Consider the following 21,655-nt stretch of genomic DNA (forward strand, 5'->3'; position numbering starts at 1 on the left):
CACCTGCATTTTGCAGCAGTATACGCGACAACATTATGGTTTTATGACACAAGTGCTGCCGCGAGAGGTGTCGCCACCCGAGCTTGATGCTCTCAGGAAGAGAAAGTAGCGTTCATTGAAGCATCTGGTTCAAGGTACTCTTTATATTCTTAAAAAAATGTGCACCCTTTGTGGGTGGGGGGAGTATATATGCCACGCAAAAATAGCCATCATCAGTCTTGCATGCGTTTCCTTTGTTAAAAACGCTCGGTAATTTTCTGTCGAGAATACTCTGTCGTGCTGATAACTCGCGTGCCCTTCGTGCCTTATAAGAAGCGGGTTCGCAGCGTTAAAGAAAGGAAACGCGGCAGGACAGATGACGATTATTGTTGTGTGGCAAATATACACCCCAAATGGCGTAACTTCTTTAAGAATGTATATTTAACTATATGGTACGTGGAACCAGATGTCCCATAAATTAACCTTCCAAGTTTTCCACTGGTGATGTCGATAGCGTCGTGCCTGTTGTCGGGGACGCTGAATTTGTCTGCCGCATTATCCCATCATATGACAGTATTTTTCATACTAGTGCCTATCCGTTGAGCTAAACTGCAGCTCCATGCAACGCATGAATTCCGATGCTGCCACTTTGTCGTAAACCGTATAGTAGACACCGATTCATAGCCAGTTTAATGGATTACTTCACAAACTTACGCACAGTAGAAAAATCGTGCGAGAAATTAAAATAAACGAATAAAAAAGCAGCATCTTGTACCTTATTCCAAGAGTTCGCGATTGTGCACGAACTTGCCCGGGCAAGCTAACCTGATAAATCTTCTGCAAGGAGAGAGAGAAAAGAGAAAGAGACATGTATAGACGCAGTTTCGCCCGTAAGGCGAAGCATCGCTTGCGATAGCAAATTAGTCGACCGCTTGATGAAGGATAGTAGCTTTATTGGCAGTATAAAGTTGTAAAGATAAGCATACTAACTAAATTACCAACCATGAACACATCTCACTGAACACATTTCAATCGATAATCGCGGAAGCTCGCTGTCAAAATGCTGGAGTGAGCAAGCGCGGTAGCAGCAGCGAGCGAATTCACATTCGTGCTGCCTCTCGCATGAACTCTAACTAAGCCGTGAAAACAGCTCACGGCGGACTCTGTACCCTTCAAAATTGACTTTCAACATGCAGGGGCCCGGACGGGGACGCGCGGCCTCCCGGAGCAGAACGCGCACCCCTCCGCTACCGAAGACGGCGCAGTTTCTCCCCGCTTTCTTCCTTTGCGAGCCCGAGATTGAGCCGGGATCACCCACTCACCCTCCCACGGTATCACTCGCAATACGGCGCGCGGCGACGATTTTATCGCCCTTGCACTTTATACGGAACTTCAGGGTGACGGAAACGGCCGAAATGCGACTGGAGGGTCCATATTATTACTGCCGCAATAAAATGAAAACAAACATCAAAACACCCTACGCTCCACGGTAGCCAGAGGCACAGGGCTTACATAGGTTGTGCGTCAGTTATGTGTGCCTTATCCTACTTGCGATATGGTCGTGTACCCATACCTCGTATCGATAACGGCCTTGAGTGGATTCACGGCGGTCGCCTGCCAGATCCTGCGCATTTTCCAGCCAATGTTTATTTGTATTTACTTATACAGAAAGAAGCGGCGAGCATGGCCGGTATCTTGTAGCGATGCCTTTTCTCGATGCCAATGCTTTTGAGCGCTTTTCGCTTTATGAGTAGCCTCTTTCAAACATAGCCTCGATTGACCTCTCACGAAGGAGAAAAGCACTGAAATGCATTGTCATCGGGAAAAGGCATGGAGAAAGGAGAGCGAAGGAAAGGAGCCTTCCAGCACAGACGTGTTGGAGGAAGTGTGCCGGATGTCGCATCTTGTTTTTCACAATGCAGCACTGGGAATGGTACCCCAAAAGTAAACGTCGCCATAGCAACCATACCCATGAAGCTCTCGCTGCTGCTCTAGGCCTCTGAAAAGTGGGATCAGCTTTTTTGTCCCGTGTCTTTCTCGCAGCACAAGCTGACTTCGGAGCGAGGTGTGTAATATTGAAAGATTTTTTGGGTCTGTGAGTGCAAATGTCAGTCAGCACAAACGCACTCAAGTAACCACGGTGCAGGTATTCGTCATCATCTTCAACGAGCCACGGAAGAGCACAGGATCGCGTCTGCTTCACTAAAGCTGTTACAGTAGTTTCATAGGCTTTGTTCTGATGCGCTCTGCAGCACACACTTCTGGCAGCTCGTACCAATGCAAGTTCAAACACGTGCGTAACTGTTCCGGTGAGCGGGATGGAGGTGCAAAGGGAGATGGCACGCCAAGATGGCTGCATTTCCGGCTTCAATAATGTGGTGCGTGAGACCGGGCCAGTTGGTATTCCATGCTGAAGTGACTGGCGCAAGAGTGGACAGTGTACACTAAAAAGGCGACAAGGCCAAGCGCTTGTCGCTGTCGCCTTTTTAGTGTCCCGTGTCCACTCTTGCGCTAGTCACTTCTTCAAAAATGTAACGTCAAGGCCTCCTATTTTGTTTGTTTCCTCCATGGGAAAGCATTGCTACAAGAACCGGCCCATGATTGTCATGACTAAGTAGGTCTGGTTAACTACCAACCTAGTTTACATAATGAGCTTATTCGCAATCATAAATGAGCTTTAGTTTCTTAAATTTATATACATGCTTTTGGGGTAATATTGCAACGAACAGCCAGTTATTTCTTCTTACCTTTCAATCTCCCTCCTTTACTATATAGAGGTTGTCCCACAAAATTTGAGCCAAAGCTTTAAAAATGAAAGGCACTCAAGGCTCTCAAGCGTGCGATGGATGAACAAGGTTGGCTGCAGCGAGCCTGGTGCATAACAGGGCGTTATGCCTGCTGTAGGTATCTAGGCATGCGGCTCTTATCGCATGACGGTACCAATGCATGCTCCTGGCCAAGTGTTGCCGAATCTACGTGTATAAAGCATCTAAAGCCCCGAAAAAAAACACGAAAGCAGCATTTTGATTCTGCTTGAAAGAACTAAAGGGCGAAGTACGTCGGAACATTGAAAGGCGATGCTGGCTTCTACAGTTTTACCTTTGTACATAAGGTACCTTGTAGTAAATTTGGGATTAAACGATGACGCTACAACTTTAAACCTTAAGGCTTGAATAACAGCGGATAAATCACACGAAGGAAAAACTAATCGTAAAGAAACCTTGGCTGTATTCATGGAATATTACGCATGTCTTCTCCAAATTGATGACTTTTCCTACAGGCCCCGTCTGCTCTCCTTTTACTGTCTGCCAGACGTTCCTTTTCTGATCTCGCACCCCGCACGTGCATATCACTTCGTGGTCGCAGTATCGGGTGCCGGCGTCTGGCTTCACACTTGTGCCCTTGGACCGGCGCGTCAGTATCTGATAGGGTGCACCCGCAGGCTGTTCCAGTTTACCGGATCCAGATCATACCTTGTGTACCTCGTTTGAAGCAATTCCAGTGAACTGCAATATATCCGGTGCACCTCAGGCGCCTGTATCCCTGCGTGTTCTCCACAGCAACGCTATTTGGCTGTGACAAACGTTGAGCAGCAGATATGGCTTACTCCAATGAGGAAAGAGCGGTTATGGTTTTGAGGTGCGTCAAGTGGACGTAGAAGGCGTGCAGTTGAGCTATTTAAACGCTGGCATCCAGGTAAGCGTCCGAGCTCAATGACGATTGTGCATGCATATGAAACGCTGAGACATACTAGGACTTTTACGAAGAATCAACATAAATATTCAATACTGGGCGAGGACGCGGAGACAGAAATTCTGTCAAAGTTTTTTTCAGACCCACATGCAAGTTTCCTAGCGTGGGTGCTGAAGCTGGAGTGTCAAATTCTTCAGTGTGGAGAGTACTTGAGAAGAGGCAGCTTCATCCATACCACGTGCAGCTGCACTGGATGTTGGAGCCTCGTGATTTCCAAAATTGAAAGCACTTTCGAACTGGATTATAATCGAGATGGAAGAGGACCCCGGCTTTGCCAAGAAAATACTGTGGACCGATGAAGCTACCTTCTCACGCAATGCCCAACTGGACATCCACAAGGTTCACTATTGGAGCTACGAAAACCCTCACTGGGTTTCAAAACATCAGCAATTTCAGTGGTCGGTTAATGTGTGGTGTGACGTTTACGGTGGCACTATCACTGGCCTCGTGTTTTTTGATAACCTGCTCACGGGTTATTTTTTTTTGTAAGTTCCATTGGCTAGGATCAAGAATATTTGGTATCAGCAGTATGATGGCGCTCCCGCGCACGGCAGCAACAAAGCTTGAAATGGCTGCATGAAGTATTCCCGCAGCAGTGAATTGGACCTCATGGGCTCATTGCTCGACCGGCATGGTCGCCAGATTAAACTCCCCTCGATTTCTTTCTCTGGGGCTACCAAGCATCAAGTATACCGGACACCAACAACAACATCACAGAACCTAAAGGAAAAAATAACTCTGCAACTCCATCCCTGATACCACGATCAAGAACGGCTCGCAAAATGCGCCCATGAGATGCCAAATGTGCATTGCAGCAGATGGTGACCTCATCGAAAATGCATTATTATCACGCGGCGCTTTTTGGATTGAAGGTCGCTGCAAAATCATTCCGGTCCCAACGCCGCCTCCCAACTCAACCCCATTACACTCCATCGACAGGCTGCCAGCTCTTGCCCATTTCAAGAATAACAAAATAAAGCAATGTTCTTGTTCTCTTTCGTCTCCTTAGACACTTTATCGCTTCGGCAGCGCACGGCTAGCAGCACGCATTGGCGCCGTCATGCAATAAAAGCCGCACGCCCAGACATCTACACCAGACATAACGCCCAGTGCGGACCAATTTCGCTGCAGCCGACATTTTCTTCCTTCACACGCTTGAGAGCAGTACAATAACAGTGCGCCATCGCCCCGTCACGTGGTATCTTTTTCTTCGTATTTCGCGGGCTTTCTGTTAATCGCGGAAGAAAGGACCACGTGAGATGTATCGTGTTGGAAACAGCTTATTGAGAGGTTTCTCAAGCTACTCTACAACATTGCCTATCACACTCGGCGTATGAAGCCTATACCTTAAACAGTTGATTAATTAAACCTGAATTATCCGTTAGTTAAGGGAAAAATAAAGAACAGCCTGAGTATCTCTAGACCAGTGCCAGCATTATCCATTCGGTTGAACTCGCGTCCGGACGGTGGACATTCTGACACGGTGGACGTTGCAACAACGCGCGCATTACGTGGCAAGACGCAACACGCGATGCAGCTGCTGCACGGCAGCAACGCCGCTCGCACCCGTGTGTATGCACCACGATGCCGTACCACACGACACTCATGCCAGCAGCAGAAGCCAGAGCGCTGCAATGGCTCCGGCAGAGCCGATATAGGGCAGAGCGTGACGGTGCGTCCACTCGGCTTCGTCGCTGTTGCAACCAAATGCACTGCGAGCGCCTCTCGAGGCCTTCTAACCATACACGTACGCCACACGCATGCGCCATAGATACCGGGACAGCACGGCGGCGGCGGCGGCGGCGCGAACAGTGACATTGACTGTTCAACGGGAAAGCTACTTATTGCATGTCATCGCGCCATATTCAAATCTCCAGCTCACGCGTTATTGTTGCTCAGAATAATTGGTCACGACGTATGCTCTTGTCCTACAGTTGGGATCACCATTATCTTGGCAGATTGGCGAATAAAACAAAATTTTCGGGCTCGGCTGTCTAACCACGCACTTGGTCAGAGAACTAGCTCTGGTCGACAGCGGGCCCGCGAATATGCCTCAGTGGACCAGAAAAAGGCGACGCAAAATGAGGCACAAGCGTCCAGTCGCCCCATGCAGTTCGCACGCAAGAAGGGTGCCTCGCGAACTTGGGGGGAGCTAACAGAAACACAACCTTTCTGCTTGAAACGAGTTTTATATGTCTCTCAACGACACAGGCAACGGTACACAGCTAGGGTCGTAAAACACGGGGCTCGAAGCGGAGGGAGACGCCTGCGATCAGCTAATGGCGTTGAATCAGAGGTGTCCGCCGCTTGCGGCCTCCATGTCTTGGATGCACCTCGGTTTCTAAGGAAAACTGGGCCTGCCGTTGACGGCTCCGTGTTAGTTGCTTACAGCTGTTATACGGTACATTGTTCGGAGTGTCTGTCTTTGTCTCTTTTCTTTTTTTTTTACGCCAGACTGTTTTTAACGGATGTGCCAACGCGGCTATGACCGCAGCGGACAGTGATTGTCGGACGTCGACGAACTTCGCGATCGAATGCTTGAAGGGCCATATCAGTTCATCCACTGATGTTTAAGTCCTACGTTCCAACATCGCGAATGGAGATGACACTTGTCGCTAGGTGGCAGATTACGGCTTCAAGGCGAAATTCGTTGGTTGTAGATTTCGTACAACAACAGCAAGGTGCCCACTAAAATTCTAATAAAGTTGTTTTTTGTCGAACACAAATATTTCCGTAAAGGTGGCACGTTTTCGCATATGGAATATATAAAAGCTGCCAGAATGAATGAGAAGATCGTAGCGTGCTGCTTCAAGTGCCCACGTGAGCGATTGGGAGCGCAAGAACAGGAAAGCAAACTAGCGACATAAGCAGAGGAGTTTCCGCCCTTGCCTTCTACGCCGCTTGCTCTTACCGGGCCATCGTCGTGTTCTTCTTGAGTGGCTGCTTCTGCCTGCTGGTTCTCGCCTATGCCAGCAGCAGCCGCGCCGCGATGGTTGGCTGCACGTGAAGCAGCCACTTCCGGAACTCAGCCTATGGACGGCATAAAGGTGAGCAGAAGCATTGCCCCGGAGAGCAAGTGGCCGATGTTAAGGCCCGTCATGCCCAGGCTTTGCAGCACCGCGAAGGTGCTGCCTGGCATGACGGGGCCGGCGCCACTGTGCCACCATGCTGCCCAGCTGCCATTCCGGATGCCTTGTTGATCGAAACCGATGGCCCGAATACATTGCATGAACACCAGGCAGAGGAGCCCCGACAGCACTGCAGATATGGCATGGCGTGAGCAAGGTCAGCATTCTCAAACTGAAGCTGTATGAAAACAGCAATTACGAGGGGCTACTCATAATATATTCAATGAATCTCGTGTGCTTGATGACCCTTCTAGAAACCTCGCAAGGTATGTTTTTGCAGATAGATGGTTTATTTGGAGACAAAACGGGGAATAAAAGGCTCTCACGATATTTTCTAGATCGACAGATCTCGTTTTCAGTCGAACATTATGAACCATTATAGTGTTGCCGATATTTATTGCACTATGTCGCTGAAGAGACAAAAATGTCACTTATATTGTAGCGATAACAGTCAAATGCATTTTAGGAACATAGATATTTTAATCTAAAATAACATAACGTGAAGCAAATAGTCTACCTAGACGTGTCATGTTGGTCAAATTTTCGTGCATCTGAAAGAAAATAGTGAATTACCAGCAGCATGTAGAAGCCTTTAGCTATATTTACTATAGGGTGGGCGAATACTCAAAGTGTGGAATACGAATAGTTGGTGTGTAATATTTTATTCCCATTCGAGAATTATCTATTCGGTAGTTTGTAATATCAAAACTAACAAAATATTTCGCAACAACCGACTGTTAGCCTGGCGCCTCCTCCCCAGCTGCTCAATAAACTAGCGTAAAATATAATTACCAAAAGTAAAACAGCGACAAAGATTTCAAAGCAATGCAGAAAGAAAATCGCTTACGCAAGCTTTATTTTCGGTTCTGCAGTGAAAGTGTGTCGCTGGTTAGCACTCCTTGAATTAGACCTTGTACATAAATACCCACGAATTAGGCATGGATGTGGGAACTACCATCGTCGCCTTAGCACAATTGGTTGCACATCCCGCGCGTAATGCGGAAGTTGTGGGTTCGGATAACACCGTCGGCAAGTTGTTTCTTCCGCCACTTGTGTTGAGCTCCTAATATTTGCACTTAATCCAAAACAGATAATTTACCCTACGCTTTACATTTCTTCATTATCTGTTGTCTTCATACGGTTCAGACTAACAAATGTGGGTGAGCATTCTTTTCAGAAACAGTGTCCTTAAAACATCGGGCCCCTCGTCTCCCTTTCTCTTCGTCTAATACATGACAATCCGCTATTTTTCCGTCTGGTATTCCAGAATTAGTGCTGCTTTCAAATAGGCGGCGAAAAACGCAATTCTGCCTATGTAATAGACAATTTCCGTTATGAATAGACATGAAATGTTTTGACGGAGGCGAGACGTAAGCGAACGATATTATCTACTGAATACAGAGAAAGCTGGGCTAAGAAGGGGTGGCAGATACGGCCCACGCGCAGGGGTCCTCATAGTCGTCTTCATCGCTCTGCCGAACCACCCGCTCACCAGCGTATCGATCGCTCCGTAACAGTATTATCAACGCAACTGCTACATTCATGACGTTGTCAGGAAATGTCTTTCGCGCAAATAGGTTAGCTTGCTCCGCGATTTTTCAAATCTGGGCTATAGTAATCCACTTGCGGCTGTCAGGGACTGTCATGCGCGCATACCTCTAAGATGAACATTTTATCAGTGCGTTGCAACCAAGGTGCAACCTTTGTGGGAAGCGTGGGGCGCGTTTGCGGCTTTTTCGTCCCAATTGAGACAGCATTGCTACGGCACGCAAGTAGTTGCGTTTTGTTCCCTGTAGTGCGGGGAACGCAGCAACAAGTGTCACACGAGAGGTTGCGTGGATGGAGATAGGAAGATGCTGATAACTATAGTGGAATCCATACCAGACTGCAAATAGTTGCCATGACAAAAGAAGAAGGCCTGTCTAAGGATAACTCATTTCAGCAGGAATCACTTCTCCCTTACATAGAGACACATAGGCACATTACGGAAAACTCAATTAAAAAAAGATAATGATCCGAAAGCTCCCCTACTCTACTCCAATTCGTCGTGCATCTGGTTGTGAGTCTGCATTTCTACAGTTGCTATCAACACTTTAGAAGAAGCTTTAACTCGGGCCCAACTAAAATTTTCCTATAGTAAAATGCATGCATAACGGCGAAACTCCTTCACGATAGCCGCTGGGATGACCAGAATAGAAGTCGTTGAATATTAAAGAGACTGTTTGATCCTAGCAACTCTAGCAAGGCGACTTTTGGTTAAGGACCGCAGACCTTTTACAAAAATGCAAAAATTTTCGCAAATTTGCAGAATACGAGTGAAGCGCGAACTTTATAAATCCTGACCATTAGATTAACACCAGACATCAGTTTTGTAAACGCATCTGTTAGAGCCCCTATATTTATGTCCGTTTACGTAAGTTAATTTATTGTTAGCAAGGATTTCGCAAATGTGTTTATCACGGGAAAGCGGCATATTCGATACTTCAATTTTGTCGGCGTCAATTTTGGTAACAGAGGTACTTTACAGAATTGGATATTGATTTTTAATTCTGAAGTACAGGCTGACAAGTCAATTGGTTCCTGTGTATAGTTATTCAGGTTTTGCAAGATGCAATATTATTGCAATAAACATACGACTACAATTTAAGTCAGCTTTCAGAGGTTACTATTTCCTAAATTTTTTTTAATGCAACAGACTTAATCAAAATCAGGGCTGCAGTCGCTGTGAAAATCGAATTCTCCGCTACTATGTATACATTTGGGAGTTCGCGACCTACAGCTTCATCTTGAACGCGTGTCTGGGTCTTTTCATATACATCGTTCTGAAAGTGCAACATTACTTGCCACTATTCTCGGGCTTCGCGTCTCATTCGTTGCTGTCTCGTCCCGAGTGAGTTGTGCATAAAAAACAAAATTGTGATCGATAATGTAGAGCCAGTGACCGCGCCTTTATTTTCAGCGCTATGAAGCTATAATAATGACACCAAAATTCTGTACACACTCTCGGATTTGATGCTTATCTAACGCACACAATCCTGTAAATCTAGTAACCATAAAGTAGAAGGGATTTCCTGATTTCATTAGGTGTGTTAGTTGTATTAGTTGTTTGGTTGTTAGTTCTACTGACTGTATTTATTAATTATCACTAAATTTATTTTGGAGCAACATAGTAAGTGCCGCTGAATCCTTCGAAGTGCATAATAAGAAACAAAATTTTCAACAATGATGTACTGTGACTGAACGCCGCACTCATTTGGACAATAGGATAACAAATCGCGACGTAAGATCTCATACAATCGCTACTCGTGGCCATCTCTGACAGACAGAGACGACCTAATGAAAAAGCGCGCGATATCCAACAGCTTCTTTTGATTTTCTTGTATATCCTATATTTGGAATATACCACTATCGGGGCTACTTGAGACGTGCTTCTGGAAATCTGGTCATTCTTCAACAGTCTGCCGGAAAGGATATGTTCTGCTATATATAGCAAAAGCGATTTGGAATTCCTGAATTTTTTTACATTTGTATCTCTGAACAGATTGCTCGCCATAATTATTCTCCCAACAAGCACCCTGCATCACCTTCACCCTTCGTGGTGGCATAGTAGCTTTGACGTTGCGTTGCTGAGACAGACGGCGTGGATCAAATCCCGGCAGCAGCGGTTGCATATTGTTGGAGGCGAAATGCAAAAGCGCCAGTCGTTTGGGTGCACGTTAAGGAGCCCCACGGTGGTCAAAATCAACCCATGCTACCGAACCACGGCGTGCCTCGTAATCGTATTGTGGTTTGGCACGTAAAGCCTCACAGTTGAACTGACATCGCCCTCATCCTGATGAGGGACACCACTCCGTCATACACAACACTGTTTGTTCGTGTGATTCGGTGTTTCGATCTTGGCGTAGCTTTGCGAGTGGTTTAGCGCACGAACATTGCTACTGCATGAAATTATTGCTGTGACATTTGTAAAAGATAAACGTAAAGATTACACGACATCACGCATGTTGCACTGTATACCATTACCACATTTGAATGGTTCGCAATTATGTGACCCTGAAATGTTCGCTTCACGAAACCTTCATTTCAGATCGATTTTCAGGTGTGCACATATCTGTACATATTTGAATATGGATATCTGCTCCTTTGTTGTCGATTGTGAAGATTTTTTTAAACATGTGGTACCCCGCCGCCAAAACCGGTACCCTTGAAACACCATATCCTCCCTTGTTCACAGCTATGCGTACACCTTTGCTATCATTAGGCTTATCTGGTCCAGTCCTTTTTTGCACTCACAATGCAGAACTACACAAGGGAACACATATTCCAAAATGTATCTTACCGATGGACAATAATACCGACCCCACCAGGCTCCCTCCTCCCCTGTAAGAAAGAGAAAAGTTGTGTCATGAAAGAAAAGCGAAATATTTTTCTCCTTTTCAAGGTCTTGTGGCCTACACGTACTTATTAGGTGACACTAAATAAAATAATATGTCTGGCGCCGACTGCCACTCCGCCAAGATCACTGCGTGACCCTGACCGCCCGCAAAGACGCAAACGGGGCTTTAAAAGCTCTTCTCAGAAACTAAAATTCTTTTTATAGACATTCCTCTTTTAATAATTCTGAAAGAAGTAGCAGTAATTTGATTAATCGCTCTGCCTCTGATGAAAATTTATAGATAGCTGAACTTCCATACAGCCGGTAATATTGCCACGGGCCGACACCATTTTTGAGAAAGAGGCCAATCGGTTCTAGTATTGACGGCGACAATTCCTGAGCTGACGCGACATGTCGCTTTTTACTCAGCTATTGGTATTTGTCTGTCTACTTTATGTATGCTTCGGTTGTCTGTATCTTCCCACGCAACATCTTGGCGGAAGTAGCATTCTTTGTGCTTGTCACGACGAAGATACTTTGCGGATCCTACCTGAGAATTTTGATGACGACACTGTTGTCATCTCCGTTGACGAACTTGATTGTAATGTCCATGTTCAGGGGAGGAGGCCGGTGGGTCCTGCGCAGACCCATCAACGTAAACATCAGGTGGATGTTGTCATGTTCGCAAAAGCAATGTTTAAAATAAAGGTGCCACATCAAGACATACTCCACTTCAAGATATACGAAGATTAACTCATTAGTTGGGAAACTGAATCAAAAGCTACATAACTGTTCAGTGACCGTAGCGGCTACCCGCACGCTGCGTATACATGCATTACGCGGTCGTGTGCGGATGTAATTCGAGCCGCACATAAATAAGACATCCTCTATGACGCCCATGTGCACGTCACTCAGAAAATGTTGCCGATATGCTGCAAGGTATTTCTGGTGGTGTCTTCATCCTGCTTGTCCAGCATGTATCAACGGTTGACGCAGTTATCGAAGAACAGGACTGCTTGGCCCTGGCAAAATGGCGACGTATCCTTTAAAAAATTGCCTACCTACGTACTAAACTCCGACGCCTTTTTGTGGCAGTATTCCCCGTCTTTACACCAGCTGCATCTTGCAGCAGTATACGCGACAACATTATGGTTTTATGACACAAGTGTTGCCACGAGAGGTGTCCACCCGAGCTTGATGCTTTCAGGAAGACAAAGTAGCTTTCATTGAAGCATTCGGTTTAAGGCACTCTATACTCTTAAACAAATGTACACCCTTTGATGGGGAGCGAGGTATATTTGCCATGCAACAGTAGTCATCATATGTCTTGCTTGCGTTTCCTTTATTGAAAACGCTGCGCTCGGTAATTTCCTCTAGAGAATGCTCTGTCATGCTGATAACGCGCATGCCGTTGGTGACATAAGTACCGGATTCGCAGCGTTAAAGAAAGGAAACGCGGACAAGACAGATGACGATTATTATTGTGTGGCAAATATACACCCCAAAGGGCTGGCTTAACTTGTTTAAGAATGTATACTTAAGTATATGATACGTGGAACCAGATGCTTAATAAATGAACCTTTTAAGTTTTGCACTGGTGATGTCGATTGCACCGTGCCCGTGTTCTGGGGAAGCTGAATTTGTCTGCCACATTCTCCTATCAGATGACAATATTTTTCAGGCTAGTGGCTTTCCCTTGAGCTAAAGTGCGGCTCCACACAAACGCATGAATTCCGATGCTGCCTGTTCTATTTACCGTAAACCGTATAATATACACTGATTAATAGTAAATTTAATGAATTAGTTCACAAATTCACACACTGTAGAAAAATCGTGCGTGATATAAAAATAAATTAAGCAAATAGCAACAGCTTGGACCTTTCTCCAAGAGTTCGCAATTGCGCGCGGAGTTGCCCGGGCGGGCTCACTTACTGAATTTCGCTGCAAAGAGAGAGGGAGAGAGAGAGAGGGACATGTAAAGACGCAGTTTCACCCGAAAGGTGAAGCATCGACTGCGATAGCAAATTAGTGGACAGCTAGACGAAGTAAGCATAGTAGCTTTTTCGGCCGTATAAAGTTGTAAAGGTAGGCATACTAACTAAATTAAAGAGCATCAACACATCTCAATGAACACATTTCAATCTATAACCCCGGAAGCTCGCTGTCAAACCGCAGGAATGAGCAAGCGCGGTATAGCAGCAGTGAGCTAATTCAACTTCGTGCGGCCTCTCGCATCAACACTAACTAAGCCGTGAAAATTGCGCATGGCGGACGCTGTAGCCTTCACAACCGACTTTCAAAAATTGGAGGACGCTTAAGCTTCGCCTTCAAGAGTGGAACGCGACAGCGTTCCCGTCGACCCGCCACGGGGTGTAAGACAATGGGCTACGGCGCAGCGACTACGCGCCCCGCATCGGACGCGGTGAGCGTCGAGCAACGCAGCATTCGGCGCGACAACGAAATGTGCGCCTGAGCAAGCGACGCACGCCTGAGCCTTACAGCTAGTTTCTAAGGCAACACCGCGTTCACTAGAGGCGCTTTTCTACCGCTTTGAAGCATCGAACTCGTGGCTCAGTGGTAACGTCTCCGTCTCACACTCCGGAGACCCTGGTTCGATTCCCACCCAGCCCATCTTGGAAGTTGCTTTTTATTTATGAAGTGCCTGCCGTGATTTATCGCTCACGGCCAACGCCGCGGACGCCGACGCCGACACCGACACCGACGCCGACGACACCGGCTTTTCTGCGACACGAGCTCCTTAACGCTATCGCGTTAATATGCAGGGCCCCGAGCGAGGAACGCGCGGCCTTCCGGAGCAGAACGCGCACCCCTCCGCCAGGAGCCTTGCGCGCGACCGAAGACGGCGCGCTTCCTCCCCGCTTTCTTCCTTTGCGAGCGCGCGATTGAGCCGGGATCGCCCGCTCACCTCCCACGGTATCACCCGCAATACGGCGCACGGTGACGATTTTATCGCGCTTGGACTTTATACAGAGCCACGGGGTGACGGCGACGGCGGAATTGTGACTGGAGGGTCCATATTATTGCTGCCACAATAAAAGGAAAACAAAACGTCAGAACACCCTACGCTCCACGGCTGTCAGAGGCACATGGCTTACATAGGTAGTGGGTCGGTTAGGTGTGCCTTATCCGACTTGCGGAATGGTCGTGTACCCGTATCTCATATCGATAACGTCCTTGAGTGGGTTGACGGTGCTCGTCATTTCTCTTCGACTGACCTTCACTTATTTCACCTGCTGTCAAACTATCACGAAAGACTTACACCGTTAGAAAACCACCTTAACAATAAGTACATCTATCGATTCAATACAATGCAATGTAGTCTATTTACTCGTAGTTCGGTGGCCAGATTCGAGCGCATGGTGGACACTTCGTCAAGCTTTCAAGGGGTTCACGTGCCTGTGCTACTACTGGAACAATAAAATCCTCTCCATAAATTTCTTTCCTGCAATAGAGGCACTTGCCACGTGCTGTTATATTTGCGCCAGTGACGTCAATCCTACTATGCCCCCTGCCCTTGAATATTAGAACTCTCGAGTGGTCCCGGAAGTCAACATGCTCAATTCCTACAAGTGTGCTTTGCCTTTATCAGCTCTTCGATGGCGCTTTTGTTGGTAGGATTACTTCTACGAAACACACAGGCTGAGAACAATGCGGCCAGCCGTGTTTCCAAAGACCACGACAAAATTAAAGGGACCCTGAAACGCTTTTGACGATTTTCTACAAACGTATTGAGTCGTTAGAGTAGGTCCTTCTGATCATTAATTGACACATATAAGTGCTCCGCGTAAAGCGTGTAATTTATTATAAGGTTCTAAATATGCACATCGCTGCCGATCGCAGCGCACTGCTCGGCGGAATTTTAAGCCGCCCCTACCCATATGACCGAAATCACCCACACGACGTCAGTGGGGCGAGCTATCCGATTGGCTGACAAGGGCGCGTGATCGATAATTTTTCCAACTTTATGGTAAACAAATGATCTTCGTAATAGTTTGAATGTTAGTTAATTTGTTTTTATCAAAAGAAGGTAACATAAAGAGAATGCACAAGAATAATTTTTCAGTACACTTAAGCACTTCCGGCACACAGCATGTGTCGTCTGCTTGTGTTACAACGTACTCCATTTTAAAGAGAGCGCCGCGGTCAGAGTCGGTCTCAGTCTTTTCGCGAGCACTATGATTCGACTTTGTTGCCTTGTGGACTGCAAACGTAGCGACTGGCAATATGTCAAGCTGCGACATCGTGTCCCTCTGCAAGGCAGCGTACGAGCGAACTGGCTGCTACGCATCGGACTGCCGCTATCCGATCGGCGCCAGGATTTGCGCGTTTGTGGCCGTCACTTTACACCGGAAGATTACTAACGCAATAGCGTTTCCCGAGTCCGGTATTAGGGAAAACGCAAGCGCAAGGGGACAGAGTCTGGCCGCTTGACTTTGCCGTAACGGGATGAGCCATGAGATGAGCGGAAGGGCAAATGCGAATGGTCTGCACGGTGCAGCCACCTGGTGGCACAGAGCTCAACCATACACAGTAGCAGCAACGAAGTGTATTCTTCTTTGCTGCTGGTGTGTATTTTTCGCAGGAGTGTATAACACGTTGTTTTTATAAATGTTTAAAATGTTTTACACTTGGTTAGAGCAATATTAGCGCTTTGTTTGGCTGGTTAAGCGCTGCACCAACAAGTGTATCGACCGCGCAGACCGATCAGGCCGCTCACGTACGTCTACGCTAAACTTCCTTCATCAGCTTGAGTTTATGCCTGCAGTCATTTGCCGAAATGACCAGCTTGCCTGTGGTTACCGGAATACAAGACACGTTCGGCGCTACGACAGAATGCTCGCAACGCACGCTGCTTCGATAGCTCTCGATTGGGGTCGACGGCCAAGCGGCTAGCGGAGCGGTCTCGCGCGGGCGGGGGCGGGCTCCAAAACAACCGGAAGTGGACGATGTGACGTCGCATCGTGACGCTGAACCAGTGAAGGCGGAGCTTAGCCCCACTCGCTCGGCGAGCGAGATGAGGAGGAAAAGCATGGCTAGGGAGGAGGGTAGCTTCTAATCGCTTGTAGCTCCATTAATACGTAACGCTTCACTTAAATTGTGGTGCGAATGTTCCACTTAAGCTGTATCCTACGCGTCTACAAAATTTGTCCGAACCGTTTCAGGGGCCCTTTAAGCGCAGGCGTTCTACCCGTTTTAGAGAGTGCTGCGTATGTATTTCTATATGTATTTGTATATAGCGTTTTCTCTGCGTCTTTTGACGTAACACTAATTTTCCGGCAAGAGCTACTGCTGTGCACAATGTCACGTTAGAGTTAGTGTCATATATACTGGACAAAGGTGGATGGTTTAGAATGCAAACCTGGAGATTGTGCGAGTCCTTTATATCATACAAAAAGAACCAGATGGGTGACCACGCCGCAACAACTCTACGCATTTAAGCCAAAAGCCAACAACTGTGGCAGTCAAGGTATCACTGCATGCAGCCGTTTTACCGGCACGTAAGAAATTCTATGCAGGTTCAGCATGACAAAAAGACCCGTGTGTTGAGGCAAATGAGCTGCTATCCACGGACTTTAAACTGACGAAGACACACTGAGCTTTGTGAGAGGCCCAAGTGACGAGCATGAACGTGTGAAATAAAAGGTGCTCACCGGAGAAACGTTAAAGGATCTAAGTGCACGGGAATTTACACATTTCACTTGCATCCGAGTTTTGAGAAAATGGCCGCCAAATGAATCGGTGTCGTCGTGTTTTGAGAAATATCGCTATAAATGCTCAGCCGTAACAACGGTTGTACATCAGTCAGTTTGCACTCATCCACCTTCAGTGTTGGTGCTGCCAGCTTGTCAAGTAGGCCATTCTGGCTGTAACTCACGTTCGAAAGTTCATCCTTATAGCAATGGGGCACTAATTGCCTCACGCCCTCTACTTGCCATACGCGTCAGCCTATTAACAAGAATCATTGCCTTATTGCCTTCCGGGCGCTACAATTTAGTCTTCTACTGGCCCCAACAGTGCACGAAATAAAGCATTTCAGGGAAACAAAATCTATCGGTTAATACATAACTTCAGAGAAGCTGTTGCCTCGGTTCCATGAGTTTTCAAATATTGCTATTCAGAAAACAGCCTCAGATTCTCCATTCACGCATGATTCAATAACTGTTAAAAAGGCTATGATTAAGAATACGGTATAGTCTCATGTTATTGCAGGTGGGGAAGTAGACATGGTGCATTTATGTGGTAACGCTTACATCGGAATAATTTTAATAAAATGTGAAAGAATAAACAATAAACGTATACGTCCTTCCTGTCGCGATGAGACCCCGTGTCCCAAGAACGCCATCAGGACGCTGTCCTTCGGGTGATCCAGGAGCCCTTTTTATTCAGGGAACGCCTCTCTTTTAGGCTGCGCGCATCACGTGATCCCCCGTACACACACCGACGCTGTTGCCGCCGCCCTTCTCATGTGGCGTCGCACGTACATAACGGAACACATAACTGATTCCAACGCATCTCCCTTTTCAAGCATTTATACAATTATACATGGGGGCCTGCAGGTTGGATACACACCAACAAAGGACCACAATAACAAAATCACTTCATACATCGCTCGTCTACACCCGATTTAGTGGGGTTTCTAGCTACTCTACCGGACCTAGTAGTCGTCACCGTCTTAGCCTGGAAATTCTTAGTCTGTTTCCTTTTGAGTCAGGAGCACCCAGGATTCGTTCCTTTTGTCGCCTGTTCTAATATTCAATAGAACACTGCTGAACTGTTCCCGGGCATCGCTCCTCACTGATATATAAACAAAAAAATAAAGACTCACTTAAATTCGTTTCGGTGCCGGGTCGGGTCGAACCGGTGTCATAGATGTTAGGACAATTTTCGCTGAATACCAATTCGGACACGCGGCTAGCGCAGCCAGCGGGGCAGCGCCGCCAAAGGGAGCACCGTGTCCAGAGGAATGCGTGAGACAGAAGAGCCTAGCTGAATACACGGCTCCAATGTGACACGTTCCATCGGTGGCGATACTGTGTGTCCCTACATTGCCTCAACGCTAATCACATTAAGGTCAACAATTATCGTAAGTTTGGGCGCACCAGAACTCTTTTTTATTGGGATCGTTATATTTCACAGGCTCTATGGAATAGACACTAGAGAACGTGTCGTCGTTGCTCAACAGCACCTCAACGTTTTCCTCAACGCTTTTGCCTATTTCGTATCCCGACGCACTGGCATAATTGAAAAGCGATCAGAACCGACGTCTAATTAGTTCAAAGCGTCTGTTCTCGGTTGGTCGTCAGTGCAACATAGTTCTTTTCTTTGGCGCTTCGCCGGACGCCGGACGCGTTTCGGTGACGCCCTACTACATTTAGCACGTACAAATTAAATGTACAACAACGTTCGGACCCAGTTCAGTGCTTTCCCAATCGCGGTGCCAATTCTGTTCCGATATTATGCAGCATTCTTTAACAAATGCATTCTTCTCCATAAAACTGAGGTGTCAGTGGTACTTGGCAGCAATCTATGACATTAAGAACAGTCAATCTCTTCCCTCGGAGTCACTTTGTTCTCATTAATGGGGACTCGACGCGCCAAACAATCACGAAACCTACGTAAACTTTCTTTGCGTCAGCCATACGTTAGCCCTAGCACCTTCTGTGCTCTACCGTCACCATGACAAAAGGCATAAATGGGCCCGTGGCCTACAATCAAGGTGGTGCGAAATGAGGAGCATTGGACTTACGTGGCTTCTCTGAGCCGGAAGCAGCGGCCGAATGCGCGTGCCGGCCTCTCCACGAGACGCCTCACCTGATCTTCCCTTTACGCTGATGATTGCAGTTAAAAATGCTGCTGATCTCATATCGGTACTAAGCTTTGAATTGGGCGTTATTACCACTGATATCCTCCAATTGTCGAGATCAGTGCGTATTACGAGAACAAGAAGATTCAAAATTTAAAGGAAAGGAAAATAAGTAAAACAAAGGAACACCTGGCACAGAAATGAAACTAATGTACTGTAAACTAAGGAGCAGTGGGGCTGTGGCTATGAGAGAGAGAACGACGACGAGAGAGACAAACCTTCTTTCGGTGCTCGATCGGCTGTACTACCTCTCGCTGGTCCATCGTTCTAGTCGCGAACGCCTACTGCACAAAATGCTTCACGACAGTATTAAGGAATAAGTGTTTATGTGAAATAGACGTTCAACGGACTCTCAAATTTTGATGCCAAGTTTCCATTCTTTGGTGGGGGGAACGAAACAATGAGTTTTAATTGGTAATAGTAAGGGGCGTGCTATTTACTGGAAGAGGATCGAAGGTCCTTGACCTTCCTCTTCAGCCGCCATGTGATGATGATGGCCTCACACTGTGGCTCGTTCCCACACTGGAGGATTGGCGAAGATTTGTGTACGTGAACTATTACTTTATGTTTCGAAGTATTACTTAATCGATGAAAGAAATCGTAATTCTAAAAAAATTAACAGACATTAAAAAACTTATTCCGTTAGTTAATTGTATTATTCCACAAACGGCCTCAAATGCGTCCATGTGGCTAAGATTCTAGTACTGACGCACCGAAATGGTGTGGAAAACTTTATTGTGGAGGGGGACATGGAGCGGGTACACAGCAGCGTAGTCTGGTGATCGCAATTTCTGATTGTCTTGATGGACACCACTGGATTTTCTACGGAAATTATAGGTCAGTGCATCTCTAAAAATTTAATATTTTGCTATATTATTGCTGTTATGGGCGCCATAACTGGAAGAGTCAATATTATCGGTCCAGTCAGGGATGTTCTCGCTAATGAATCTACTTTATCCTTTAAATGTAATCCACAGTGACCAGGTACCCGTAATAGTGTTACAACATTCAACTGTCGAAAAACTAATATTAAAAAGCCTTTATAGCTGGTGAATCGGATGAAGCTGTAAGCGATGTACAGAAAAGTACAGAAAAGGTATTCGTGACAATGATCGCGCTGATCGCACTGATGAGAAAAAAGGTTACCACGTAATTATACTCTTTTTCAATCCCTCTCCCCCATTTCACTCATAAATTCTTTCTCCTCCACAAAATAAGAAAATTCAATTAATTTTTCATCTATTGGTTGTCAAATTTGCCACTTCCATATGATCCGACATGCGCATAAAACTTTTTGCAATGCCTGTGAATCGCGAAAACCTTTCTGTGGAATATGTTTTTATTTTTCAAGTTCTAGGAAGCTATTTCTACAGGATATGCTTCGAAAGCTTAACTTGAACTTGACATTTACAATACTCGTTTCATATGGAGATACGGATCTCTGCTCCAATTAAAGGATTCTTTGCAAAAGAAGAACTATTTTTTGACGAAGACAATAGTTTTGTGTTAAACTAACGTACTTTCAAAATTGCCAGCAATATTCTTTGATCACTATTTACTCTTAGACATATTTACAACATAGTATGTTGTAAACATCCTATGTTTTTAAACGTCCTATGATATGCTCGCAACGACTACGAAGAAAAACTTGATTTAGAATCTGCATAGCATCCGATACTTGATGGTCCTCCACAAAAAATACGCGCCACTTGATATGTTTTAACGCGATAGCGTTAAGGAGCTCGTGTCGCAGAAAAGCCGGTGTCGTCGGTGTCGGCGTCGGCGTCCGCGGCGTTGGCCGTGAGCGATAAATCACGGCAGGCATTTCATAAATAAAAAGCAACTTCCAAGATGGGCTGGGTGGGAATCGAACCAGGGTCTCCAGAGTGTGAGACGGAGACGTTACCACTGAGCCACGAGTTTTTTTTTTTTTTGATGCTTCAAAGCGGTACAAAAGCGCCTCTAGTGAACGCGGTGTTTCCTTAGAAACGAGCTGTTTCTAAGGCTCAGGCGTGCGTCGCTTGCTCAGGCGCTCATTTCGTTGTCGCGCCGAACGCTGCGTTGCTCGACGCTCACCGCGTCCGATGCGGGGCGCGTAGTCGCTGCGCCATAGCCCAATACCCCTTGGCGGGTCGACGGGAACGCTGCCGCGTTCCACTCTTGAAGGCGAAGCTTAAGCGTCCTCCAATTTTTTTAGAATAGGACAACATAGCTAATGGAAGAAAGGCATGTGTGACTGAAACTCTAAGCCCATTGGTTCATCGAAATATCAGTATATTCAAGCGATTGGTCGTATCAAATATGCGTGACCTTACAGAGTCTCAAAAGGATTGGTGCCATTTCGTTATAGGTTAGCTGTCACTGACACGTTTATCGCGTTAGAATTTTTAGGATGCTTCGCGCAAGTTCCGGGGGCCAAGCATCTACGTAGGCTTCTATGCATGCTTCTATCTATGTGTGCTGAATACTGCCGATATTAATATTGACACGTGTACTTATCTTTATCGGGCGACCACGTTTCGCCGCTTAACAACT

General features: G+C 46.4%; 1 protein-coding gene across 1 annotated transcript; it reads right to left on the bottom strand.

The window, feature by feature from the left end:
• Positions 1-748: 748 nt before the first annotated feature.
• LOC142573935 (uncharacterized) lies at positions 749-19,067 on the bottom strand. Its single transcript, XM_075683134.1, has 5 exons — positions 19,004-19,067; positions 11,786-11,872; positions 11,200-11,240; positions 6,644-6,990; positions 749-816 (listed from the first exon to the last, which is right to left on the bottom strand). The coding sequence occupies exons 2-4, from the start codon at positions 11,845-11,847 to the stop codon at positions 6,758-6,760; spliced, it is 336 nt and encodes a 111-aa protein (XP_075539249.1). The 5' UTR covers positions 11,848-11,872; positions 19,004-19,067; the 3' UTR covers positions 749-816; positions 6,644-6,757.
• Positions 19,068-21,655: the final 2,588 nt, after the last annotated feature.

This window comes from Dermacentor variabilis, chromosome 3 (genome assembly GCF_050947875.1).
Source record: "Dermacentor variabilis isolate Ectoservices chromosome 3, ASM5094787v1, whole genome shotgun sequence".
Classification (NCBI taxonomy): Eukaryota; Metazoa; Arthropoda; class Arachnida; order Ixodida; family Ixodidae; genus Dermacentor; species Dermacentor variabilis.

What these genes read in the sequence shown, in the direction of transcription:
- LOC142573935 (XM_075683134.1), bottom strand. Translation starts at nt 11,847, where the DNA reads ATGGACATTACAATCAAGTTCGTCAACGGAGATGACAACAGTGTCGTC. An exon ending in GTCGTCATCAAAATTCTCAG is followed by an intron (nt 11,241 to 11,785) that starts GTAGGATCCGCA and finishes TCTTTCTTACAG; the next exon opens with GGGAGGAGGGAGCCTGGTGG. An exon ending in GTCGGTATTATTGTCCATCG is followed by an intron (nt 6,991 to 11,199) that starts GTAAGATACATT and finishes CCATATCTGCAG; the next exon opens with TGCTGTCGGGGCTCCTCTGC.